Below are 27,764 nucleotides of genomic sequence, written 5' to 3'. Positions count from 1 at the left end.
CAGAAAGGCATTATGGAGTGATTTTGAAAGATGGAGAAGATTAAAAAGACAGAGATGAGTCCTCATTGGGCTTCCACAGAAGCAATGATTAGCAGCAGCAGGAGCCTGTATTCTGTGGGAAATGAGAGAAACCACAGCAGCCCACATTTTTTTTTTTTATTGTGAATTTACATTCACTTATTTTTAATATTAATCACTCAGGACAATGGTTGTTAATGTTTTGAGGGGTTTATTGACCCCCTTGAATACATCATAAAAGCTATGAATCCTTTTCAGAAAAATGTACATAAATACAAAATTTGCAAATCATGAGGGAAAGGAATTTCCAGGTTACACTGCTGCTGTAGCAGTCACTCATCTGCTATTTTCGATGCCTGCTGTGTTATTTGTTTCATTCATTCAACAAATACTGAAGGCCTTCAGTGAGACCAAGCACAGTTCTAGATGTTGGGTTTGCATACAATATAGAACAAGATAGCTACTTGTCCCTGCCTTTGTGGAGCTTGCATTCCAGCATGAAACAGACATTAAAGGAGGAGACAAATAATATGATGTTATACAATGGTAGATGTCATGAAGAAAACTAAAGGAAGGCAACAGTATATGGGTGAGTGAGGCTATTTTAATGGTGTGGTCTTCTCTGAGATGATATTTGAGCAATATGGATAAAGTAAGGCAGTGGTCATAAGAGCTGAAAGAAGAGCACTGATGGCAATGAGAACAGAACGTGTAAGATAAAAGGCAAAATCCAGGATTCTGCACTTTTTCTTCCTCCCATAATGAATAGCTAGCACAGTTCTCGGAACACAGTGCTGGGTTCTCGGATTGGAGGCCCTCCTGACTTCCCTATTTTAAACCCTTAGGGGTGGGGTTGGGTGTGAAGTTTAAAATGGGGAAGTGAGGAGGGCCTCCAATCCGAGAATCACCCATCAGCTCCCTCCTGCATGCTCCACACTGGGGATCAAGCCAGCAACCCCCCCCCACCCCACCCTCACCCCGCCCCCCTCTCCTCCGCAATGTGCCCTGACTGGGAATCCAACCATGACTCCTGATTCATAGGTCGATGCTCAACCTCTGAACACACCGGCGGGACTCTAATTATTATTATTATTATTTTTTTAAATTTCTTTATTGGTTAAGGTATTACAAATGTGTCCTCATCCCCCCATTAGGGACTCTAATTATTAATATAAACTTAAATAGAATACCGCTTGCTACTTTCTAAGGATGTGTGCGTGGGGCAGCGATCTTGTGTTTTTTTTGTTTGTTTTTTTTGAGTGATGTGAGTCAAGTTGCTAGCAACTAAATGGAGCACCTTAGGTGGCCCCCAGTACTCCCCGCCCCGCCCCCGCCCCGCCCCGCCCCTCAGGGAGCTCTTTCCCGCGAGACTACATTTCCCAGAATGCCCGGCGGCCAGGAAGGCACGTGGAGTGGTTGTCCTAGGACCCGGCTGGAGGAAGATGGCGGGCTCGCGGTGAGCAGACGTCAAGGTAACCGGTGCCTTTTCCTCCTCCAGTCAAGGCGTCCCTGAAAGCTAACTCGGGCAGGCCCGGAGGTCTGCCCGCGGTTGTCGCGGCCTCCCGCCTGTGGTTCGCGGCTGGATACAGCCTCTGGCGCCGCCAGTCTCGGCCGTCCTGCCGAGGGGCCGGCGCGTGGCCGCGCGTGTCCTGTGGGTACCAGCGGCGAGCCTGCGCCCGGCGCCCGGGACGCCTCCAGGCCCGAGTCTGTGGGATCTGTCCCCGGATATTGGACCCCGCGCTCCTGGTAGCCTGTCCCTCAAACTCAGGGCCCTCCGAGGCTCTCTGCAGTTCTTGCTTCGGGGCTGAATCCCGGGCCAAGGGATTGACCCTCCGAATTACTCTCCCCGGGGTGACTAATCTGACCCCCCTATGGGTGAGCTGCCTCGGGGCTCGGGCAGAGGAGACCTTCCCCCCCAGCCCCCCCACCCCCAAATGTCTTGTTCTGCGTTTGTGCTCAGAAAGCGGGTTTGCGTACACTCTGGCCACCGACAAAGCACAGGTATGGTGGGCAGCATCGTCTGACCTCTCTGAACCTCTGAGTGTGTGGCATGAAGATGCCCACCTCACCGGCCGGTGGGAGGGCGCATAAAGGGTAGGAAAGTGGGTGTTAAGCTGGGAAAAGCACACTGTGAACTCAGGAGAGCGGTGCTCAGGCACCGACAGGGGAAGGAATGGACCTGCGAGGTCAGGCGAGCAGACGGAACCGCGTGCGAATCCCGTGTTGCCCGTGTGGGGGAGGGGAGGAAACAGCCACCGGGGCCAAGGAAAAACAAGGACTGTAGCAATGCTTGTGTTCTTTCATTCGCAATAGCCATGGAGGTTGTGGTGGTTTTCCCCTGTTTACCATGGAAGAAACTGATGAGGGTCATTCAGTTAATAACTTGCCCAGTGTTTCCCAGTTTGCGACCGACTCTTGGAAGTTACTCCTTTAAAGTTTGTACTTAGTTTCATAGTGAATCAAAACAAAGATACCTCTCATGATTAATAAGAGAGTGAAATGAAATGGTAATGAAAGTACCTTGGAAAATGAAAAACCGTAAACATACAGGGTGGAGCTAAGGTAGGTTTACAGTTCATATGGAAAATAACAATAGTCCTTCCTATATAATAAAAGCATAGTATGCAAATCGGCTAAATGGTGGAACAATGGGTCAGCGGGAGGTGGGGCCAGCGAGCAGGCGGCTCCAGGCCAGCCAAGGCCATGCCAGTGGGCAGAGGGAGGGGACGGCTATGGGGGGCAGCGGCTGCGATGGGGCCACAGGGGGAGGCCAGACTGTGGGCCTAAGCGGTCAGTGGGACATCCCCTGAGGGCTCCGGGACTAAGAGGGGGCGCAGGCCAGGCTGAGGCCAGGCTGAATTTTCGTGCAGCGGCTTCTAATAAATAATAATATACGAATAAACTGTTTCATGTACTCACAACTGTTGACCTACTTTTGCCGCACCCTGTATAGAAGATGGTGAAATTATATTTGGCACTTTAGGGTGTTAATCATCTAAATAAGTATTTTTTAAAAAAAATCAGTATTTAATAGGCCAAGGATAGGCCTTGTTTAATATTTCCTTTAGTCGGAAACTGAATACCACTTGCAGAGCTGTAATAAGATCCTATGTATGGTACCTGGGACGTTGTACACAGACACATTAGCGTATGAAAGGATGCTCTGTGTAGCATGTGTGAGTGACTGCTTCTAAGGGTAATTCCACATTTACTGAGCACTCAAGAAGTGGAGAGAATTATAATAGGTGCTGAGAACTATGCATTTAAGAGAAATTGTAAAGGACATAGTTCTGGGGTTTCTGATCATGTATTTAGATAATGTTACTCTTATGTAACATGGAAATGGAAAGCTGTTTAGAAGTTTTGCTTTAGGTGATTGTGGTTCTAGGTAGTGATTCCTATCTTGTCCTTGTAATGGTCAATATGGTGTGTCACTTTAATTTACCATAGGTAGCAATGATTTATTAATTTATTTTTTATCTCTCACTCAGGGATGAAAATAGGTATGCCTAGAAGCAAATTTTAAAAGCATTTTCTCTTCAAATCTTTTTCCATACCACCTGATAAAGCATCTTGATTCACCATGGCCGTATCAGCAGTGAAATGGGCGATATCAAACAGAACTATTTTGAAACATTTATTTCCAATCCAAAGTAAGTGAGTATTTAATGTTTAAAAAGAGTTTAAAACTTTTTCAAATATAGAAATATGTATTCATTATAGAAAGTTTAAAGCATTTACTTATTGTATGTCTTAGCAGGAGGACTAAGTGGACTCTGTCCCCGGTAGGGGGTGTGCAGGAGGCAGCTGCTGGCACTCGATGTTTCTCTCTCACATTGATGTTTCTTTCTCCCTCTCTCTTAAAATCAATAAAAATATATTTTTTAAAGTATGTCATAGAATAGTATCTATTGTATGATCCCATTTGTACATATAAAAGGTAATCTACCAATATATGTGTGTGTATATATGTACAAATGCAGAGTAGAAAGTATGGACCAAATGGGTTATCTGTGTAGACCACAAGTGGGGTTTTAGCTGAGGGCAAGTGAAAGATTGATAAAGAGAAACAAACTTTCTCTGATTTGAGTCATATTTACTATATTTTCACATTATTATTTTTTAACATATTTTTTTAGTAATGGTAAACATCAGTAAATAAAGGGCAAAATTACAATCCCATCTTAAAAAGATAATCAGTGTTAACGTTTTGGTGTATTCTCTTTGTGTTTTTATATATTTAGCCATTTAAAAAATGTCAATTTTACCTACCATTTCTAAAGAAATGCAATGTAATGTGTTTTTTTTCCCCAAAATCTATCAATACATGCTGGAAAGCCAAAATATCAACCCAAATAAATAAGTAGATTATTAAAATCTTATTCCCCAGCCAACCTTACTTTCACCCTTTTTCCTCACTGTCTGAACACTATTCTCCCATTTCTAAAGTAGATAGTGAGAGAGTTCCCTATGGTTTGCTTTTGCATGTTTAGCTACATCAACCAAATTTTTTATTTTATTTTATTGATTATAGAGGGAAAGCCGGGAGGGAGAGAGAAACATCAATTGGTTGCCTCCCATACATACCCTGACCCGGGTAATCCACAACCTGGGTATGTGCCCTGACCCAGGAATCAAACTGGCAACCTTTCCAAGCTTGGGCAGACGCTCAGCCACGTGAGCCACACTGGCCTGAGCAGCCTATCTTTTATGCATTTCTGCCTCATTTGAATCTCTTTGTTTATGATCCCTGTTTACTCTCATTTGCAATAGAATGTTTATTGAGTTAAGGGGGAAAGAGTTTGAAGAGTAGGATTAAAAGTATAAGTAAAAATATAATGATCTAAGTAAACGGAGGAGGAGATTGCTAAGAGACTTTTGATGTAAAAATCAGAATCAAAACAAAACAGTAGTCAGCCCTTGATTGCCTGGGAACATTTTTGTGGAGAATTGTAAGTGAGACCCCTGCTGCTTAGCCTCCCCTTTGCCCTGAAAGAAACCCAGCCCCAAGACTGATGGAAAATCAGACCTAATCAGTTTTTACCTAATCCATGTCCTGAAACAGCAGTTAGTCCTCACTTGGGTTAATCTGTCCTAGGATAAGTGACATTTGTCTATGTGTATTTACCCACTAGATTGTAAATTTGTGCACTAATTTATTTTGGTTTCCTCAGTGCCTGTCATTCATGGTAGGTGATAAATAAGTGTTGAACTGATCTGAATGGATTGGAGTTGTCAAAATTTAACTAAAAATTAATGTAAGTTACCCCGGAAAATTGTTCCATTATCACTTAGTCATCCTGGTACTCAGTGACTACCTGACTTCTTGCATCCTAAGCCCCTATACTGCATAATTTCTATTACTATTATTGGAGTATAGAATTACTATTATTGCTATTTTATACCAAAAGGAAGAATATAAATATTAGAGGCAAAGCAAAACCATGATTAAGGAAGAAAATTAATGAGCAAAAATAAAAAGGCCTCCCTATATTTCAGAAGGAACTTCTTAAACCTTCCAAAATATACAGTCAGCATGAGAATGTGGAACATTTTACACTTTTTTAGCATATTAAGTTGTTTGATCTTTACAACTTTGAAGATGAAGGAACTTGAGTTCTCTGGCCGTCAGAAACATACCCAGGGTTGTATAAGTGGTAAATGAGAATTGTGATCAAAACCAAGGTCTCCCCATCTTACTTTGTCCAATACACTTCCTGCTGTACCGCCTTACCTGTAGTAACTTAAAATGTTGAACATTTGTAGATTAAGTGGGGTTATCACCTTTTATTTTTTTAAAAAAATAGAGAGCGAAACATTGATCAATTGCCTCCATGTACGCACCCTGACTGGGGGGACCAAACCCACAATTTGGACATGTGCCCTGACCAGGAATCAAACCAGTAACCTTTTGATGCACAGGATGACGTTCATCCAACTGAACCACACCAGCCAAGCTCAGCTTTTATATATCTTATTAAAATGTAGTTAAGCATATTTATGTAACAGTAGCCCATAAGTTACAGAGAACTGACTCTTCATTGGAATTCTTTTGGGCACATTTAGTTGTTTTTGGGTTGATTGATGTTTTTGTTTTTTTTTTTTTTTTTTTTTTTTTTTTTTTGGGTTGATTGATGTTAACTTGTCCTAATGATATATTTAGAACCTCTGGTACTTACCGTAACTAGAATTTTCCTCTTGATAAAATGTCATATGAGTTTTTCAAGTATTAATTATGTGGAAATTAACATTTTAGAGGCAGTTTGGCATCTACTATTTTTTAGTAGCCACTACAGTATGAGGGACACATTAATGTACATGGTGTGGTTACTGGCCTTAAGGAACTTACTTAGATTTGTAGGTGAAACAGACATCTATAGAAACTAGAAATATCTGGAGAATGAGGTAGAATGTGATGTATGTCATGAAGGTACAAATGTCTGTGTAAGTGCAGAATAGTTGTACAGAGTTTCTTGTTGAACTGAAGCACTGTTGTCTTGTGTTTTCCCTCCTGCCTAGTTAAGAACACTTAGTAATGTGTGGCCTGCCTCTGCCACCCAACTCTGTTTCTTTCAGCGAGCATGTACCTCACCTAGCTGGTTTATATTCAAAAACTAAAACTTCTTTTAAAATTAATCCAGGCATAGTTAGGAATATCCTCCATAGTGCAAAACAAGAAAATATAAATCGTGTGAATGTTTTTTTTACTTTATCCTCTGATTTCTATTATTGACTGCTTCTTTGTATTAGCACAGTTAATTGAAAATTAATGAATCTTTTGAGAGACGAGGTTAGATTTCTAATTCTTTGTATTTTGTTATCTTACATCAATGAATTTTGGGGTTGACATTTTGCTGAACATTCTTGTATGATAATAGTGAATTTTGTTAAGGTACTTTTTTTTCTTTGGGGTTAGAATTTATATTTAGACCTCTAAATAAAATGTAATCCTTGGAGAAAGGATAGGTATACAAGAAGGAAGAGACACATCTTTTTTACATATCTTAATACACATCAATAAGAGATGCAGAAAAGACTGCAAAGAAGGTATAGCAATGTCATATGAAATGTTGGTTGTGTGATGTATATGATAGACAAGTCTCCCTTCTGTAATGGAGGTTGTTGCGTGGGGAAAGGGTAAAGGATTTTTATGCAAGAATAGCATTTGACTTCGAAGGATGAGTGATATTTGAACAAAGTGGGGATTGTGTTTCATACTGAGTAGCAAGAGGCCCAGTTGGGTGAAGGGAGAGAGAGATACATAGCCCAGATATATTTGGAGCTTGCTTTTAACTATACTGAGCTACATTTACAATTTTCTTTCTTTTTTTTTTAAAAATATATTTTATTGATTTTTTACAGAGAGGAAGGGAGAGGGAGAGTTAGAAACATCGATGAGAGAGAAACATCAATCAGCTGCTTCCTGCACACTCCCCACTGGGGATGTGCCCACAACCAAGGTACATGCCCTTGACTGGAATCGAACCCGGGATCCTTGAGTCCGCAGGCTGATTCTCTATCCACTGAGCCAAACCGGTTAGGGCTACATTTTTTCTTTATATTTAAAAGAACACCCTTTCCCTAAACAGGAGATCCTTTCAAATAAACTTTTTAAAAAGTAATTATGGTTCTTAAATTTGTGGGTATTCTAAAAAAGAAAAGTGTGCTTTGAAATATGAGCATTTTGATTAATGGAAATTAATTTTGAACAATTTATTTTGTATTTTATTACTTAACACTAGAGGCCCGGTGTACAAAAATTTGTGCATTCGGTGCGGGGGGGTGTCCCTCAGCCTGGTCTGTGCCCTCTCACAGTCTGGGACCCCTCGGGGGATGACCACCTGCTGGCTTAGGCCTGCTCCCTGGGGGATTGGGCCTAAGCTGGCAATCAGACATCCCTCTGGCAGCCTGGGATCCCTCGGGGGATGTCCGCTTGCCAGCGGTGAGCAGGCCTAAGCTGCAGTCAGACATCCTTAGTGCTGCTGAGGAGGCGGGAGAGGCTCCCACCACCACCGCTGTACTGGCAGCCATCAGCCTGGCTTGTGGCTGAGCAGAGCCCCTCCTGTGGGAGAGCACTGACCACCAGGGGGCAGCTCCTGCATTGAGCGTCTGCCCCCTGGTGGTCAGTGTGTGTCATAGTGACCAGTCATTCCCAGTTGCTCTGCTGTTAGGGTCAGTTTGCATATTACCCTTTTATTATATAGGATAGAGGCCTAGTGCATGGGTGGGGGCCGGCTGGTTTGCCCTGAAGGGTGTCCCAGATCAGGGTGGGGGTCCTGCTGGGGTGCCTGCCCAGCCTGGGTTAGGGGCTGATGGCTGTTTGCAGCTGGTCACACCCCCTTCAGTGTGGGGGTCCCCACTGGGGTGCCTGGCCAGCCTGGGTGAGGTGCTGATGGCTGTTTGCAGGCTGGTCAAGCCCCCCCCCCCCGCCAGTGGGGACCCTCACCCCATGGAGGTTTGGCCAGCCTGGGTGAGGGGCGGATGGCTGTTTTCAGGATGGCCACAGCCCCTTTAGGGTGGGAGGACCCCACTGGGTTGCCTGGCCAGTCTGGGTGAGGGGCTGAGGGCCATTTTCAGGCTGGCCAAGCCCCCCGGCGATGGAAGCTCCCAACCTCTCCTTTTTTTCTTTTTTCTTTTTTTATTCTGAGATTTATTTACCTTCTATATTGAAACTTTGTTGCCTTCAGTAGAGCTCAGAGCCTGCCAGGACGGGCGGGAAGCTTGGCTTCCTCCATCACTGGAGCAACCAAGCCTCCTGCTTGCTCCAGCTCCGTGGCTGCCGGCCGCCATCTTGGTTGGGTTAATTTGCATATAGTCGCTCTGATTGGCTGGTGGGCATGGCTTAATGCGTAGCGAAGGTATGGTCAATTTGCATGTTTGTCTTTTATTAGATTAGATGCCCCTTTTATGAACTGTGCACTCCATTCACGCGAAAGTTTTTAGAATACCCAAATACTTTATGTTCTTTGTTACCTCTGGTCCTTATCACTTGTTACTCCCTCTGCAAGCAACATGTTACTCATCCCGTACTAACTCCTATTTATTTCCTCATCCTTCAGAGTATCTTAGACATCATCTTCACTTAAAAGGCATTCTTGAGACTATACAGTTCTGTTTTGTTTTTTAATCCTCACCTGAGGATATGTTTTTATTGATTTTTTTTTGTTTAGAGAGAGAGAGGAAGGGAGAGAGGGAAAGAGAGAGAGAAACATAGATGTGAGAGAGAAACATCAATAGGTTGCCTCCCAAATGCTCCCTGGGGGATGGAACCTGTAAGCTAGGTATGTGCCCTGACCAGAATCAAACCCACAGCCTTTTGGTGTACGGTAAGACACTCTAACTAACTGAGCCAGTTGGCCAGGGCTGTACAGTTGTGTTTTGTAACTTTTCTGTTTTCCCATCTCTTTCCAAATACTTAATCCATCCTAACAGAGCTTATCTTTTTTATTGGAAATTGTTTGTTCACTTGTTTGTCTCTCACCAGACTTGTACCCTTTCTGAGGGCAGGGAATGAATCTTACTTGTTGAATCCAAGGCCCTAAATACATGCCTACTTCATAGTAAATAGTTACTATTGGTTGAATGAATGAAGCTGTCTTTACATTTATGTGAGAACATATCCTCAGATTAACAAAATCCATTTTATTTTTTGTGGTTTTTGCAGATGGAGCTTTATACTGTGTTTGTCATAAATCCACATACTCTTCTCTTCCAGATGACTATAATTGGTATGTATTAAAATTCAATTGAAAAAATAACAGTCTGTTAGCTGTATCTGAATTGATTTAATTTTATTTCTTATTTGGGGTTTTTCTGCTTTTTTTTTTATTCTTTCTTTAATTTTGTTTTTTAAAATGATTTCAGTGATCTTGTTTACCCAGTCTATGGGCTTATAACCATTTTAAATAAAAATCAGTACCATTGTATTTCAGTAAATATTTTATTTTAAGACAGACATACTGTTAGAAATGCTATCTTTTCTTCCTGAAGCATTCTTTAGAAGTTTCTTGAAAAACTTAGTTTTTATAGTTTTGTCTTAGGGTTTATATCTATTAGCTTATGCAGTTATTTATCTTATCTTTTGTTTGTCATTGAATAATACAAATCACAAATATTTAATTCAACCACAGTTTATTCTAGTCACTATGCTAAGAACTGGGAATAACATGAATAAGATGTTGTCTTTTTTTCTCTACAGCAGAGGCTGATGTGCAGAAATCAACATATTTTCTTAAGCTACATTTTTTATTGCAAATTTTAGTAAAAATATATTTTCTTCCCTGTTGACACTGTATAGTTTTTTTAAAACATGTTTTGTTTTTCAGTTTTAAATGTATTTTTATTGATTATAGAGAAGAAGGGAGAAGGAGAGAGAAATAGAAACATCAATGAGAGGATCATTGATTGGTTGCCTCCTGCATGCCCCCTACTGGGGATTGAGCCTGCAACTTGGGCATGTGCCCTTGACCAGAATTGAACCCAGGACCCTGACACTCTATCCACTGAGCTAAACCAGCTAGGGCAAAAATATATATTTTTATTGATTTTAGAGAGAGAAAGGAAGGGAGGGAGGGAAAGAGAGAGAGAAACATCGATGAGAGAGAAACATTGATCAGCTGCCTCCTGCATGGCCCCCACTGGGGATTGAACCCACAATCTGGGCATGTGCCCTGACTGGGAATTGAACCTCCTAAACAGCAACCTCCTGGTTCATAGGTTCGATGCTCAACCACTAAGCCACACCCACAGAGTGACACTATGTAGTTTTAATTGTACATTTAGTAAGTGTCTAAGATAGTGATGAAATTAGACAAGGTCTAATTTGAGCCTGAAAAGAATGAATCATAGGTGCATTTGATCCTTCATCAAAATAATTTGATAGATTAAATGTTCATTGTATTTAATCTTAAATGTTCATGGTATTTAATCTTAATATCATGGTGAAATAACCTTATCCTGTGTTAGCTAACATATACTTTATAGTTTAATTGCTGGTCTCGCTCAAATCTGGTTGGTGTTGAAATACTAGAAACTTAAATTTATAGATATCTAGGAAACATCTATGTTTAATAAAAGCTGAACGTTGTGCTCCTTAGAATGTCTGTAGATCTAAGTACAATATTAGTTGCCAGTTTTTGAAAAAGAAACTTGGTAAGTTGGTACTTGAAAGAATGAGTTCCAGTCAGAGCATTCCTGGAAGTGTTTAGAGGAATACTGCCAAAATGTGTTCTTCTGAGGGAACTAATGGAGGGAAGGGATAATATTCAGTAGTTCCCAAATTTATTTGACAATAGAATTCTTTTATTGGAAGCTTCTTACAGTTGTACTGTTTGCCAAAGGCACTTGAAATGCTGATCTAGACAAATGTTTCAATCTTTATGACTAGAAATTCAGGTGATCCTTTACCTGGAAGATTATGTACTTCGCTGATCTTCAGCTTTAATAATTCAACCAAGTAATGTCCTCTGACTTTTTGAAGTTATTAGATAAGAAAAAGAAGTTCTAATAATAGTGACAAACATGAAGGTCTCTTCCAAAGATCTGGATAGTCTAAAAAACAATTTGAAGAGTACCTTAGATGTAATAATGAGTGAGGCCTTAGAGGTTTGTTGTGGTAGTAAACTGACATGTTTGTGGGGTGGTTTGAGTTGTTCTTTATTATATGGTACTAGAGGTCTGGTGCACGAAAACTTGTGCACTGGGTGGGGGGGGAGGGCAGTCCCTCAGCCCGGCCTGCCCCCTCTCACAGTCCAGAAGCCCTCAGGGGATGTCCTACTGATGGCTTAGGCCCATTCTCCACGGGGAGCCAGCCTAAGCCATAGTCTGGCCTCCCTCTGCGGGAGGCAACTGGGCTGATCAGTGGAAGGCACAGCTCCCATCAACCCGCTGCTGCTGCCACTGCCAGCCACAGCAGCTGCGAGGCCTGAGCCCCGGGCCTTGTAGCCGCCGGGGCTCACGACTGTTTGAGCCCATGACAGCCCCATGCCTCGCAGCCGCTGTGGTTTTGTCTGGATGGATGTCCGGAAGATGTCTGCCCTAATTAGCATATTACCCTTTTATTGGTATAGATCATATCAGTTTGCCAGTCCAGTAAAGTGGCATCTATTCTTCAGGGATTCATGAGTAATTAACCCATTGTATGCCATAAGCGTCTGTAGACACAAGTGCCACATGCCACGTGCGTCCATAAAAAAAAATGTTTTCCCTAAGTGACAGTCCTGACCAACTTTAAAATCATTTTTCATGAGAATTTTCAGCTGAAAATATTCAAGAACACCCGAATTTTGAATATTATATCTATTTTTATAATATTCATTGCAAATTGATTTTTTTAATTCAAAATATCATGGCGTGTTGGGATGGTTTTTGTTTTGGACGCCTGGTAGTTAACTGGTTAATTTTAGTGCTAAGAGTATCATTCTGCCTTGAATACAGTATAACTCTGTTTCTGAAACATTCTTTTCAGCAAAGTAGAACTTGCTTTGACATCTGATGGCAGGACGATAGTTTGCTACCATCCTTCTGTGGATATTCCGTATGAACACACCAAGGTATGTATGAAAAAATCATATAACTTTAATTTGCTGTTAGAAGTATTCACACTTCCTGTGGTATCTAAAGAAGGATTTCCATGGGGAGCCATGGATGTTTTTTGTTTATTTGTTTCTCAACTGATAAATTGTAGATTGGACTGTACAAATAGAAACATTCTTGAAAACATTTTAATGTTAGAATAAAGTATGTTCTTTCTGAATCCAGATTCACAAATCTCATGATGATAGTATATAACATTAAATAAAATCCTCAAACAAACTAAAATAATAATATGAAATAAAATCCTCAAACATGACTTAAAATTTAGACTTGACTTACTTACAATGATTCTTTTCTCCAGGAAGTATGCCCTTTGATTCTCTAGACCAGGAGTTCTCAACCTGTGGGTTGCGACCCCATTGGGGCTCGAACAACCCTTTCACAGGGGTCGCCTAAGACCATTGGAAAAACACATATATAGTTACATATTGTTTTTGTGATTAATCACTATGCTTTAATTATATTCAATTTGTAACAATGAAAATACATCCTGCATATCAGATATTTACATTATGATTCATAACAGTAGCAAAATTATAGTTATGAAGTAGCAACGAAAATAATTTTATGGTTGGGGGTCACCACAACATGAGGAACTGTATTAAAGGGTCGCAGCATTAGGAAGGTTGAGAACCACTGCTCTAGACCCTGGAAAGTATGTTGTATATAAAGTTCCTAGTCATGTGTAGAAATACCAACGAAGACTGGCTTTAAGAAAGTTAGAATGATTTGTATTTTTGCTTTTCTGGTCATTTATATTTGAATCTAGAGCATGTTGATTATCTTCCATAGATCCATGTAGAAAGATCCTTCTTTTTTTGCTTCTGCCTTGGTATATGTTTTTGAACCAGGAGGTCACAGTTCAATTCCCAGTCAGGGCACATTTGCGGGTTGCAGGTTTGATCCCCAGTAGGTGGTGTGCAGGAGACAATCAATGATTCTTTCTCATCATTGATGTTTCTGTCTTTCTCTCCCTCTCCCTTCCTCTCTCTGAAATCAATAAAAAAAAATATATATATATATTTTTAAAAACTAATATTCTAAAAATGTTTCCAAATTTAGGATTTCTTGATTAGGAAAATAAAGATATTCCACCAGGGGCAAAAAAATAATGATTGGAAAAATAAAGTAAAAATATAAGTACTAGGCAGTTCTTTTTGGTGGTTGATGTAATGGAAATTTTTGAACATCACATTTTAAAAATTCTTAAGAAATTAAGAAAATTCAGGTTGACAGTTACGAATGTTTATGAAGTTGATATTCAGTTTTATTTTAGTTTTTCCTTTTTACTGAAACATTCATGTACCCTTTCTTTGAAGTTGATCAAGAAGATCAAATACTGCCTAATAATCAATTCTGAGTCTGCCAGAGGCTCTTGGTATAGACTTCGAAGAATCCAGTAATTCCTATGTCTTTTATCTGTATGCCTAGAAAACAAAAATCTCTTTTTAATCATATACAGCAGAGAGAATTTGTGATGTATTAGAATTGGGTCTGCTTGGGAGTAGGACCGTAGGCCATGAATATTTATTAACCCTTGAAAATCACTTAACTTCTTGATAATGTTTAAAACATTTGATTTTTAACAATAAGTTTAATAACCTGAAAGAGAGGAAACTGTAGGTTCCATTCCAATATTTGCTGATACCTCTGAGGATCTGATAGTAGCTTGCAAAGACATTTATTAATATTTTACTTTACAAAAAAGAGATGATAAAGTGTCGTAAGGAGCACTTTTTCTTTTTTTTTAAAAAAGTAGGTTTTTATTGATTTCAGAGAGAAAGGAAGAGGGGGAAGGAGAGAGGGGGAGAGAGAGAGAGAGAGAGCGAGAGAGAGAGACATATCAATGATGAGAGATAATCATTTATTAGCCTCCTACGTGACCCACACTGGGTATTGACTGCAGCGTGGCCATGTGCCCTGACTGGGAATCAAACAGTGACTTTTGGGTTCATAGGTGGACCCTCAGCTGGGCAGGAGCACTTTCTCTTTAAAATAAATTTATATAACTTTTTCTGTTTGAGGATATAAAAATAAATGTTAATAGCTACCTACCATTATTGAACTCTGATGGTGAACCTTTTGAGCTCAGCGTGTCAGCATTTTGAAAAACCCTAACTTAACTCTGGTGCCGTGTCACATATAGAAATTTTTTGATATTTGCAACCATAGTAAAACAAAGACTTATATTTTTGATATTTATTTTATATATTTAAATGCCATTTAACAAAGAAAAATCAACCAAAAAAATGAGTTCGCGTGTCACCTCTGACACACGTGTCATCGGTTCGCCATCACTGCTCTATTTTATTTCACTTAATCCTCATCAAGTCTTTATTAGGTATCTATTACTTCTCTGACTTTACAGAAAGGGAAATGAAGAGCTTAAATAACTTGCTTAAGGTTACAGAACTAATAAGTGATAGAATCAGAGGCTGAAGCCCAAGTCCTTTACCTCTTCATTATACATCCTCCTGATTCCCTCCCACACTACATTAAGTGTTTCCTTATTTCTACTTCTGTCAAATTGTTACTTCTAAATCTAACTTTGAAGGCCTTTCATAATCTGGTTTCTTGAGATCCACTTTTTTGTTTGTTTTTAAACCATTAAACGTTTACTATTGTATTTGTTTTTTATTTTATTTTTTAAAATATATTTTTATTGATTTTAGAGAGGAAGGGAGAGGGATAGAGAGATAGAAACATCAATGATGAGAGAGAATCATTGATCGGCTGCCTCCTGCACGCCCCCTACTGGGGATCGAACCCACACCCAGGCTTGTGCCCTTGGCCGGAATCAAACCTGGGACCCTTCAGTCCGCAGGCCGATGCTCTATTCACTGAGCTGAGCCAAACTGGTTAGGGCTGTATTTGTTTTTTAAATGTTTTTATTGATTTGAGAGAGAGAGAGGAAGGGAGAGTGACAGAGAGACAGAAACTTTGATGAGAGAGAAACATCAGTTGGCCGTCCCCTGCATGCCCCTAACTGGGGGGTGGAGCCCAAAACCCAGGCGTGTGCCTTGACCGGGAATAGAACCAGCAGTTTTTTGGTGTAAAGGACAAGAACCAACTAACTGAGTCACACCAGTCAGTGAGATCTTTTTTTTTAAATGACCAATTTATTTTGTGTTCTTACCTATATTTCTTTACTCATAAGGTTTGGTTATCCCTTGTAGAATATATTCTACCCTCTGACAAGTCTCTGATTTGGCTCCCATTCTACTTCGCACTGATATCTTTGTTACTTTGCATTTCTGATAATCTTGTGCCACCTTCATACATTTATATATTGCCTTTTAAAGAGGTCTTATTGTTTCATGTACATAAGCTAAGTAAATGTAAGTGTATGCTAAAACATTCTCAAATTACCATAAAGCATCATTTTTTGGCATTTCAGTCATCTAAACACATGGAAGTTTTTCCTGCTTCCATTATATATAAGAAATTTTCTGCCCTAACTGGTTTGGCTCAGTGGATAGAATGTCGGCCTGTGGACTGAAGGGTCCCAGGTTCGATTCCAGTCAAGGGCATGTACCTTGGTTGGGGGCACATCCCCAGTGGGGGGTGTGCGGGAGGCAGCTGATCGATGTTTCTCTCTCATCGATGTTTCTGACTCTCTATCCCTCTCCCTTCCTCTCTGTAAAAAAATCAATAAAATATATTTAAAAAAAATTAAAAAAACATAAATTTTTTTTTTTTTTTTACACAATTTTCTTTTTATTTATAAGGAAATCAAGTATATACTCACCTTGTCCAGGCTGTCTATCCCCACCTAAGAAATGTAATCTTTACTAAACCAGTCTTCAAACCCACCCCTTTCCCATGCTTTTTACTGGCATTTCTTTTTTTTTTTTCTTAATTTATTTATTTTTTATTTCTTTTAGAGAGAGAGGAAGGGAGAGGGATAGAGAGACAGACACATTGATGAGAGAGAATCATTGATCAGCTACCTCCTGTACACCCCTACTGGGGATCAAGCCTACAACCCCGGGCATGTGCCCTAACTAGGAATTGAACCAGCAGCCTCTTGGTTCATGGGTTGATCCTCAACCACTGAAGCACTCCAGCCAGGCTCTTTTTTTAAATTGAATATATAGGGGTGACATTGGTTAATAAAATTATATAGGTTTCAGATGTACAGTTGTATACTACATCATCTGTATTTTGTGTTCACCACCCAAGGCAAGTCTCAAGAAATGTCCTTTTCAATGAAAGATTTTTCATGTATTTTACTTAAATTTTATTCAAGGTAGAGACTGTAAACTTTGAATTAAAAATAATAATAGGCGCTATTTACAGTTTTAAGAAATAGAAATTAATGTAATAGGTCTTTTTTATTGAGGGGAAAACAGAACTTTAAATAAGAACTTTATTATTGGAAAAGAAAACCAAAACTTGATGTGAGAAGAAAAGTATATATATATATTTTTTTAAAATATATTTTGATTTTTTACAGAGAGGAAGGGAGAGAGATAGAGAGTTAGAAACATCGATGAGAGAGAAACATCGATCAGCTGCCTCCTGCACATCTCCTACTGGGGATGTGCCCACAACCAAGGTACATGCCCTTGACCGGAATCGAACCTGGGACCCTTCAGTCCGCAGGCCGATGCTCTATCCACTGAGCCAAACCGGTTTCGGCAAGAAAAGTATTTCTTATTCTTTAATGAATAATGCAACTAAGTGAAGCTCTGTTCTAATAATTCACCTACCCACCTTGAAGTACTGTAATGAATTCTTGAGAATAATAATTGTTTTATCATAAACTCTATCAAATGCTGGCTAACATTCCTATATTTTGATGCTATTTATTGCTGATTATTTTGTAGCCTATCCCTCGGCCAGATCCTTTGCATAATTATGAAGAAACACAGGATCAAATACTGAAAACCAGATTAGAAGTAAAAGATGAACACTTGGAACAAGGACCCATGATAGAACAACTTAGCAAAATGTTCTTTACTACTAAGCACCGTTGGTATCCTTATGGACAGTAAGTTGTATTTTCTTTTCTTCAACTTGCACTAACACACTGAAAGAACATGTAACTTACCTTGCATTAACAAACTGCTGTATGGGGAAATTAACACAGTATGATTACCTACTATATATATATATTTTTTTTTCATTGAGGTATAATTGATATTAATTTCAGGCATACAGCATAATGATTTAATACATATATCATATTTTCTTTATCCATTCATTCATTGATGTACACTTAGACTATTTCCATGTCTTGGCTATTATAAATAAAAATGCTGCAAAGAACATAGGGGGTATATATCTTTTTGAATTAGTGGTTTTGTTTTCTTTGGCTAAGTATCCGAAAGTATCCAGAAATTTCCCTCCCCCTCCTCCCCTCTCTTCTCTTTCCCCTCCCCCTCCTCCTCAAAAATCAATGAACATGTTCTTGGGTGAGGATTAAAATATTTTTGTTTTCATTCTCTGATAGTCATTTAACGTATTGTTTTTATCTTCCTGATAATTTATTTTGTTTTGATCCCTTAATCCAGCGGTTCTCAACCTGTGGGTCTCGACCCCTTTTGGAGTCGAATGACCCTTTCACAGGGGTCGCCTAAGACCATTGGAAAACACATATATAATTACATATTGTTTTTGTGATTAATCACTATGCTTTAATTATGTTCAATTTGTAACAATGAAAATACATCCTGCATATCAGATATTTACATTATGATTCATAACAGTAGCAAAATTAACAGTAATGAAGTAGCAACGAAAATAATTTTATGGTTGGGGTCACCACAACCTGAGGAACTGTATTAAAGGGTCGAGGCATTAGGAAGGTTGAGAACCACTGCCTTAATCCATTTCTTTAACAGATTTTGTTGCAAAAAAACAAAACTAGGGTACACAGCAAATAATAGGGCAGTATATAGTGTTCTCAATTCCTTTAGTAGTCTACAATTGCCCCTCTGTTTGTTTGTAAGTGCTAACATTTTATTACATTGATTCTGACCCCTATTTGATTCTAGCTTTAATGTTTTCTTCTCTCTCTTTCTTCTTCTCTCTCTCTCCGCTACCAAAATTATGAGCTTGCTTTTTTCATTGTTTATGTTTGTTTTTATTCACTGTGTCCACCAATAACCAGCAGTGGACTGGCATGGCACGTTTATGGCTCAACATGCTGTGGGATTAATGAAAATATATTTATTGAGATGTTCTAAGTGCTAGATAATCAGAAGCACAATCCTTATTTTCAAGTTGTTTATTGGCAAGGAGGAAATGGAGAGTAAAAAACAGAGTGGTTGAACTTTGAATTAAGCCATGGGGAATGGGGAAAAGGCTCCACTGGCAGAGAAAATAGCATGTGTTAGAATGTACTGGGGAATTTGCAAGTAGTAGAACTTGGATAAGACCCAAAATATGAAAAGGGAATGTAGGAAGGGCCTTATGAAGGATTTTATGTTGTGCTGAGGAGTTTATATCATATTTTCATTGCCAAATTTTAAGAAGCAAACTGACATGCCCAACTTTTGTACATTAGAAAATCATTAACAAGGCTCTGGGATAAGGTGATATGTAGAAAGGTTGGAGTCAGAGACCCATTAAGGAACTATTGTAATAGTCCAGGTAAGAAATGTTGAAGATATACCTGACCGGTGTGATTCAGTGGTTAGGCATCCACCTATGAACCAGGAGGTCAGGGTTGGATTCCTGGTCAGGGCACATATCTGGGTTATGGGCTTGATCCCCAGTATGGGGCGTGCAGGAGGCAGCCAATCAATGATTCTCATCATTGATATTTCTATCTCTCCCTCTTCCTTCCTCTCTGAAATCAAAATATAATGTATGTATATTATATATATATTTAAAAGACTGCTTTGGCTATTAGAGTCCTTTTGAATTTCCATATAACTTTTAGGATTTTTTCTATATCTGTGGAAAATGCCATTGATATTTTGATAGAGATTACATTGAACCTATAGATTACTTTGGCTATTATGGACATTTTAATGATGTTAATTCTTCCCAACCGTGAGCAAGGTATGTGTTTCTATTTAGTTAAATCTTCAATTTCTGCCCTGGTTGGTGTGACCCACTTGGTTGAGTGTCATCCCATGCACTGAAAGGTTGCTGGTTTGATTCCTGGCCAGGGCACAAGCCATAGTTGTGGGCTTGTAGGAGGTAGCCTATTGATGCTTCCCTCTCTCACATTGATATTTCACTCTTTCCCTCTTCCTTCCTCTCTCTAAAAAAGAAAAAAAATACAATAAAAGTCTTCAGTTTCTTCAGTCTCTTACAATTTTCTAAGTACAGTCTTTTACCATCTTGGTTAAATTTATCCCTAGGTTTTTTGGCGCAATTGTAAGTGGGATTGTTTTCTTTTTTCTTTTATTTTCTTCTTTATTTTATTTTTTAAGTTTTTATTGAATTTAGGGAATGTTTTCTTGATTTCTCTTTCTGACAGTTTGTTATTGGTGTATAAAAATACAACTGGCCTGGCCGGTGTGGCTCAGTGGTTGAGTGTTGACCTATGAACCAGGAGGTTTCAGTTCGATTCCCAGTCAGGGCACATGTTGATTGCATCCCCAGTAGGGGATATGCAGGAGGCAGCCAATCAATGATTCTCTGTCATCATTGATGTTTCTCTGTCTCCCTCCCCCCCCTTCCTCTCTCTGAAATCCATAAAAACATTTAAAAATGCAACCAATTTCTGAATATTAGTTTTGTATCCTGGTACTTTACTGAATTTATTTATTCTAGTAGTTTTTTGGTGGAATCTTTAGGGCTCTCTATATACAGTATCTTGTCACTTGCAAATGACAGTTTTACTTCTTCTTTTCCAGGTTGGATGCCTTTTATTTCTTTTTCTTGTCTCATTGCTATGGCTAGTACTCCAGTACTATCTATATTAATAAAAGGGTAATATGCTAATTAGACTAGGAGACCTTCTGGACAAAGCCATGATGATGATAGCCGGGCTGAGGCAGAGGAGGTTAGGGGTGACCAGGAGGGAAGGGCAGTTGGGGGTGGTCAGGCTGGCGGGGAGGCAGTTGGGGGCAATCAGGTCAGCAGGGGGGGCCAGTTGGGGGCGATCAGGCCAGCAGGGGGGCATTTGGGGGTGAGCAGGCTGGTGAGGGGGGCAGTAGGGGGCAATCAGGCTGGCAAGGTGAGGCAGTTGGGGGCGAGAAGGCTGGCGGGGGCGGCAATTGGGGGCAAACAGGCTGGCAGGCAGAGTGGTTAGGGGCGATCAGGCAGGCAGGCAGGTGAACAGTTAGGAGCCAGCAGTCCCAGATTGTGGGACTCACAGGGATCGGGCCTAAACCGGCAGTTGGACATCCCCCAAAGGGTCTCAGATTGGAGAGGGTGCAGGCCGGGCTGAGGGAGAATTCCCCCACTCCCCCCACCCCCGTGCACGAATTTCATGCACTGGGCCACTAGTGTTGAATAAAACTTATAAAGATGAATATCCTTGTCTTGTTCCTGACTTTGCTCTAGATTTTTTTCTTGTCTCAGGAATGCATCTTCTGTTTTGTGATTTTCCATAAGACCTCTAACACAATATTTTTAGTACAATGTGTGGGTGCTAAGTTTTGGTGTGATGGAATATTGTCTTACCTAATTATCTTCACACCATCTTGAAGTTGTTCAATTTCTTTTTGAAATAGTAGTTTATTTACAGTAGTCTTCGTGATGGCCAACTGGTAAATGTCCCAGTGGTTCTTAGAAGTTTTATTCCCAGAGTTCAGCTATCAAGTTATGTGGGTTCAAGCCTAGCTGATAAGCTGCTGTCCAGGTTGGGGGTCTCTGCCACAGAGAGGGGCCTTGTAGAGCTCTCTTTATTGCCTCAATTCTATGGACATCCTTGCCCTTTTGAAGGGAGGAGGCTGGGACTTGAAACTGGGCTCTTGTTTCCACGACTGGACCAGCCCAGGACCTGGCTGATGGAAGCCCATAGGTCCTAGAAACTAAGTTCTTATGGTTTATGGCTTGTGGTAAAAAGAGCAAATGTGTTATTTTGCATTTTCAGGAAACTTATATTGATGTTTTCTTAAGTTGCATCAAATGAGCATATAAGCAATGTCCCTTTGAAAAGAGGTTTAAAACCTTTCAGGTGCCCTGCCCTGACTCTTCCGTTTTCTCTTCCCATTCATTAACCACTGTCCTTTGTATGCCAGTGTCTCTGAGATGTCTCTAGGGGAAAGATGGGTAAGAGACAACTTTGTTGATGCCATTCTTTCTTATAGTGCCTCCTTCCAAACCACAGTTAGGTTATTTGCCAGACTACCTCTCATGGTTTGTTTTCCATTGGCCTGGCCTCTGCTGGGCAAATCAGAGTTGGGATTGGAGGCCCCCTACCTCAACTTTTAGACCTACTTTTTTATATATGTTGGGTCTCCTGTTAAAAAGAGATTCTTATTTTAAACCTTTAAAAGTAAAAAAAACAACAAAAAAAAACCATAAGAAAATTTATGTGGGTTCATCTAATTTCCATTTGATCTAGGAAGGTCACAAAGGTGTTCCTCATTATCTGATTCTTAATCAAGGTCAGCAAAAGATTTATGATCCCAAGGTGTTGCCCCACCTCATTCAGTCATAAAATACCTGCATGTAGTTATTGGCCTCACCCAAGGTGGGTGGGTGGGAGTGTAGGTAGTATGACTGTACAGAATTGATGCTGAAATAGTGGTCATTAAACGTTGGTGAGTAGGTTATCTGAAGTAAAAATTGTTACTGCTAAATCTGTGAATTGGATTTTGCTTTTTCCTGATTCTAGTGATTTATTTTAGGAGGCAATTCAGAGTCTTAGATTTGGGCTTTATACTGAGACTGAGTGCTAGAACTGTTTGAATTGTTAGTGTGGGAAATGACTAATGAAGAAATCCAGGACAGTGGGTTTGGGGTTAAATTGAACTTTTAGTTTCCTTCCCTCTGCCTTTGCCTGAATTACTTTTTTTTTTTATTCAATTCTGCAAAGTTTGATTTAAAAAAATAACATTAATATCCATGAGGCTCCTGCTGCTTCCTGTTTGATGACATCAGAGATAATGAAAACAAATTAAACTGGCTTAGCTATTACATTATATTTACTTTGAAGTCATGAAACTTCGAACATGAACATATTCTTTGAAAGGTACTGCTTATGTACTAGTAATCCATTTGTTTTGTACTGCTTGCAGTAATTTGCTTTTGTTAGCCACTCTAACTAGTTTTTGAGGACATGATTCTGAGTTTCTTTGCTCTTCACAGCTAACTGAGGTATCTCTTGTTGGCCTTTAGTGTTGCCAGTATCTGTGCACAAGTTCCTCTTGAGTCTTCTTCAGTTGGCATGAAAGAAATCAAAAGTGATGGAGCATTCCTTACAGTATAAGTATTTCCAGAATACATCATTTAGCAGTGTTAACAGAGTTCCTGCAGGTTGTATTTGAGCATGTTATTTTTCTCATTAATTCAACCTTAACTTTGTTGAAACTCTTATATTTCTAAAGTTCATATATTACCTTAGTTTTTCTTGCTGATGCCCTGATTCCTTTTCATCTCCCCTATCTCTAAATTTTTGAGTACCGTAGGATCAGTTCTTGGATCTCTCCTCGTTTCTGTCTGATTCTTTAAGACAGTGATCTTATCCAGACTCATGGCTTTTAAGTACCATCAGAATGCTAATGGATTCCAAATCTATCTCTGGTCACTTCTCCTCTGATCTACAGACCTGTTTGTCAGTCTCCTAATAGGTATCCCTAACTTACTGTGTCTATAACTGTACTTCTGCTGGTCCCCCACAAACCAGCTTCTTCTTTAGCCTTCCCTATCTATGTTAATGCCATATCCATTCTTTTAATTGCTTGGCCAGAAACCTTGGTGCCACTCTTGGCTGTTCTCCATCTCACACTCCACATCTTGTTTATCAGCAAATCCTGTTAGCTTTGTCTCCAAAATGTATCCCATTTGACCGCTTATCACCTCTTCCTCTGCCACCATCTCTTGCCTGGCTTATTATGTATAGTGCTGTTCCTGTTTCTGCTTTCGCTTCCCTGTAGTATATTCTTAGTACATAGCCAGAGTAACCCTGTTAAAGCTTCTGTTAGTTCTTATAATTTTTCTCTTGAAAACCCTGCAACTGCTTCCCATCTCACTCAGAGAAAAGCTATAGGCCTTAACTAGTACCTACCAGAACCTACATAATCTGACCCCATTACCTTTCTACCTTCATTTCCTACTGATCCTTTCCTTGTTTACTCTGTTCCAGCCATATGGCCTCTTAACATGCCCTTCCTTTCACCTCAAAGCCATTGTACTTGCTGTTCACTGTGTAAAAAGCTCTTCCTGCTGATATCAGCAAAGCTAGCTCTCTCGCTTCCTTCAGGTTTTTACTCACTATAGCCTTCCCTGGCCAACTTATTTATTTTGTTTTCTGCATTGGAATGTAATCTTCATGAGGGTGGGGGGTTTGTCTTGTCTTGTACACTACAGAATCCTTAGCACCTAGAAGTAGTACCTGGCACATAGTAGATACTTACATTTAAAAATGAATGAACAGATGAACGAGTGAATGATTCTGATTATTTTCTTTAAATTTATTGGGGTAACATTGGTTAATAACATAAATTTCATGTGTACAACTTTATAATACATCTCTATATTACATTGTGTGCTCATAAATATGAAAGTAGTAAGTAAAATAGCTCCACTAAATGTAAAGTGGATAGAAAGGATTGGAAGAAGGCTATATGGAAGATAAGACGGATCTGGAAAGTAATTCTAAATTTCTGAAATGTAGAGCAATCCTATAAATGTACAAATAACAATACAGTTTTATTTAAATAGCTAGTTTAATATTTTCCATGGAGGAAACAAATATTAGCTGGTATCATTAGTAGGAAACAAATTTGGGAATTAGCTGCAGTGTGAACCAGGAGGTAAAGTTTTACTCTGGATTAAAAATTGTGGACAAATATTCTAGATATCACTGAGTCATTATGTAATTTAAGAAGGGTAATCATATACCTATTGATTTGCCAGGAGCACTCTCAGCTTAACTCTTTTGTTATTATAGGGTGGGTTTTATTCTCTAAAGGGTCTTACCCTGGATGATAAGTTATAAAGATACTCTAAAATTAATGTACTTATTTCTGGTTAGTGATTGTAGCACATAATGAAAATCCATGCATGATAAATCATCTATAAATGCTATTGGACTATTTGACATTGAGCATATTTTAGAACTTGACTTTGTTAGGTTTAGGGCTATCAGGGTCTCAAGCATTTTGAAGTCACTCTTGAATAGTGAAAATAGTTGAGCAATGTAAAAGCTGGATCACATTTAGTATTTTTTTAAAAATATATATTTTATTGATTTTTTACAGAGAAGAAGGGAGGGGAGAGGGATAGAGAGTTAGAAACATCGATGAGAGAGAAACATTGATCAGCTGCCTCCTGCACACCTCCTACTGGGGATGTGCCCACAACCAAGGTACATGCCCTTGACTGGAATCAAACCTGGGACCCTTCAGTCCACAGGCTGACGCTCTATCCACTGAGCCAAACCGATTAGGGCACATTTAGCATTTTTAGTACCACAGACTTCATTGAGAATTTGATGAAACATGTGAATCCATTTCCCAGAAAAATGCATATTCTAAATTTTATAAATAATTTTAAAAAGTTTATGATTTCCCAAACCCCTGCTGCATTGAGTGAATACCTTTTGGGGATTCTGTTGCATTAGTACTGTGCCAATATAAGTACATGTAGAAATGGTTACATAAATGATTTGCTATACGTATTTTTTTTATTTAATTTTTTTCTATTATAGTTGACATTCAATATTATATTAGCTTCAGGTGTATAGCATAGTGATTTATGTAACTTACAAAATGATCCCTCCTAATAAGTGTTGTAGTACCTACCTGGCACCATGCATAATTATTACAGTATTATTGACTGTATTCCCTATGCTATACTTTACATCCCTGTTACTATTTTGTAACTCTCAGTTTGTACTTCTTAATCCCTTCACCTTTTTCACCCAGCTCCCCAACTTTCCTCTCATTTGTTCTCTGTGAGTGTATTTCTGTTTTGTTTATTTTGTTTTTTTAAATTCCACATATATATAAGTGGAATTGTACGATATTTGTCTTTCTCTGGCTGACTTATTTCACTTAGCATAATACCCTCTAGGTTCATCCATGTTGTCACAGATAAGGTGTATGTACTATTCTGTAACTTAATGTTCCTTGTTAGTATATATAGATGTACTTACTTCTTTTCAAATTAATTTATAAATTTCACAAATTTTTAATTTTTTAAAATAGTTTATTGAATTTTAGAGAGAGAGGAAGGGAGAGAGAGAGAAACATCAATGAGAAAGTGCAACATTGATAGATGGGCAGCCACCTGCACGCCCCCTACTGGGGACCAAGCCCACAACCCATGTATGTGTCCTGTCCAGGAATCAAATTGGCAGCCTTTCAGTACACACTGGCCAAGGCTATATTTCACAAATAGTTAAAAAAAGTCAACATCAGAAAAAATGTATAGGAAAGTTGCTTATATGAAATCTTAAAATAAGCAAAAAATGCTTTTGATATCTTTTTTGTTGTTGTTAATCCTCACCCAAGGATATTTTTTCCATTGATGTCTAGAGAGAGTGGAAGGGAGGGAGGAGAGGGAGAGAGAGAGAGAGAGGAGAGAGAGACAGAAAGAGGGGGAGAGAGAGAGAATGAGAGAGAGAGAGAGAGAAACATAGATTTGAAAGAGACACATGAGTCACATCCTGACTGGGGATCGAACCTGCAACCCAGGTACATGGCCTTGACTGGTAATCGAATCTGTGACCCTTTGTTCTGCAGGCTGACACTGTAACCACTGAGTAAAGCAGGCCAGAGCTGCTTTTGATATCTTAATCATCACAACTAAAGAGCATAAGATACATGTATCATCATTTATGGTATAGAAATCCTTACATTGTATTTTTTTCATATTAGATTTAAAAAGTTAAGAAAACAACCTTACTCAGATCAACTTGCCAAAATCTGGCTTTAGGGGAATTTTTTTGAAGATAACTCATCAACAAAAACCACATATACTCTGCAGAAATTTTCTTAATAGAGAAAATAAGGTAATGCAGAGAAGCAAAAAGAATTCTTCATGGTGAAATTACTCAAAGATGATCACTGCTAACAATGCATTTTATTTTACTTTGTATCTATACATAAGTTGTGTTAGTTTGCTTTATATGGTTTTATTTATACTGTAATTTAAATTTGCATCCTGTATCTCCCCCTGCCCCAATTAAAATTTTAACTACTTTTCTATATTGCTTTAGGATAGATTTCCAGAAGAGGAATTACTAGATCAAAAGTTATGACTGTTTAAAAGTGAAAAAATATATATATTGCTAATACTGCTTTTCAAAAATATTTTACCAGTTAATACTTCAATCAGTCAGGCCTAATATTGCTTATTTCACCACTCCAGTGCTTAGATTGGGCAGTATGAATTTTAAAATATTTGTAATTGCAAACAATAAAAGTTTCCTCGCTGTTTTAATTTTCATTTCTTCCATATTTTGTGATATTGCACATTTTTCCATAAATGGATTACTAACTGTATCCTAGTGTATATTAAAACATACTTTTGCAGCTTGAGCCCTCCATTTAGAAGAAAAAATCCCTTTTCAAATAAAACTTTAATAGAGCATGTTGACAATGTGCTTTCTTTATTATAAAGATAATTTTTAGTTAATTATTAGGTTTTAACAATCATCCAGGTTGCCATATTGAAGTTATCGTCAAGATCTGAATGAAGATTTTCCAAAGTGTTTAATTAATAGAAAACAATTTATACTCTGGGGAAATGTGGCTTATTAAGAACTAAATGAGATATAGCTAACGCATATGTATGTAGTTTGATTTCATTGAGTACTAATTAATAGATGGCAAAATAATAATAGAAATTTGATATTTCTGTCAGAAACACTTTTACTAAAATAAATTATCTTAAATATTTTTTTCTTTTCAAGGTATCATACACGTCGTAGGAAACTGAATCCTCCAAAAGACAGATGATGTTGAGGTTTTCAGTAAAATGCTGTCCTGTTCTCATTTGCCATTTGAGAAAATGCAATCAGATATATTCACTACTATGTTATATAGTAAAATAATAATAAAATGTCTTTTCATCCA

General features: G+C 38.9%; 1 protein-coding gene across 3 annotated transcripts; it reads left to right on the top strand.

The window, feature by feature from the left end:
- Window positions 1-1,406: 1,406 nt before the first annotated feature.
- Window positions 1,407-27,764, top strand: MRPL42 (mitochondrial ribosomal protein L42). Of its 3 annotated transcripts, none has more exons than XM_070409579.1 (6): window positions 1,407-1,490; window positions 3,510-3,671; window positions 9,683-9,746; window positions 12,485-12,569; window positions 17,442-17,605; window positions 27,602-27,764. In XM_070409579.1, exons 2-6 carry the CDS (start codon window positions 3,602-3,604, stop codon window positions 27,645-27,647), a joined length of 429 nt encoding a protein of 142 aa, XP_070265680.1. In that variant the 5' UTR covers window positions 1,407-1,490; window positions 3,510-3,601; the 3' UTR covers window positions 27,648-27,764. The 3 variants fall into 3 exon arrangements, with proteins under 3 accessions (XP_070265680.1, XP_070265681.1, XP_070265682.1); XM_070409580.1 differs by having other exon boundaries at window positions 1,423-1,474; XM_070409581.1 differs by lacking the exon at window positions 1,407-1,490 and adding an exon at window positions 2,002-2,019.

This window comes from Myotis yumanensis, unplaced genomic scaffold (genome assembly GCF_028538775.1).
Source record: "Myotis yumanensis isolate MYYU_CA2020_CCGP unplaced genomic scaffold, mMyoYum1.0.hap1 SCAF_3, whole genome shotgun sequence".
NCBI classification, from domain to species: Eukaryota; Metazoa; Chordata; class Mammalia; order Chiroptera; family Vespertilionidae; genus Myotis; species Myotis yumanensis.
The sequence above is the reverse complement of the archived record's forward strand: the minus strand, read 5'-3'. Positions and strand labels throughout refer to the sequence as shown.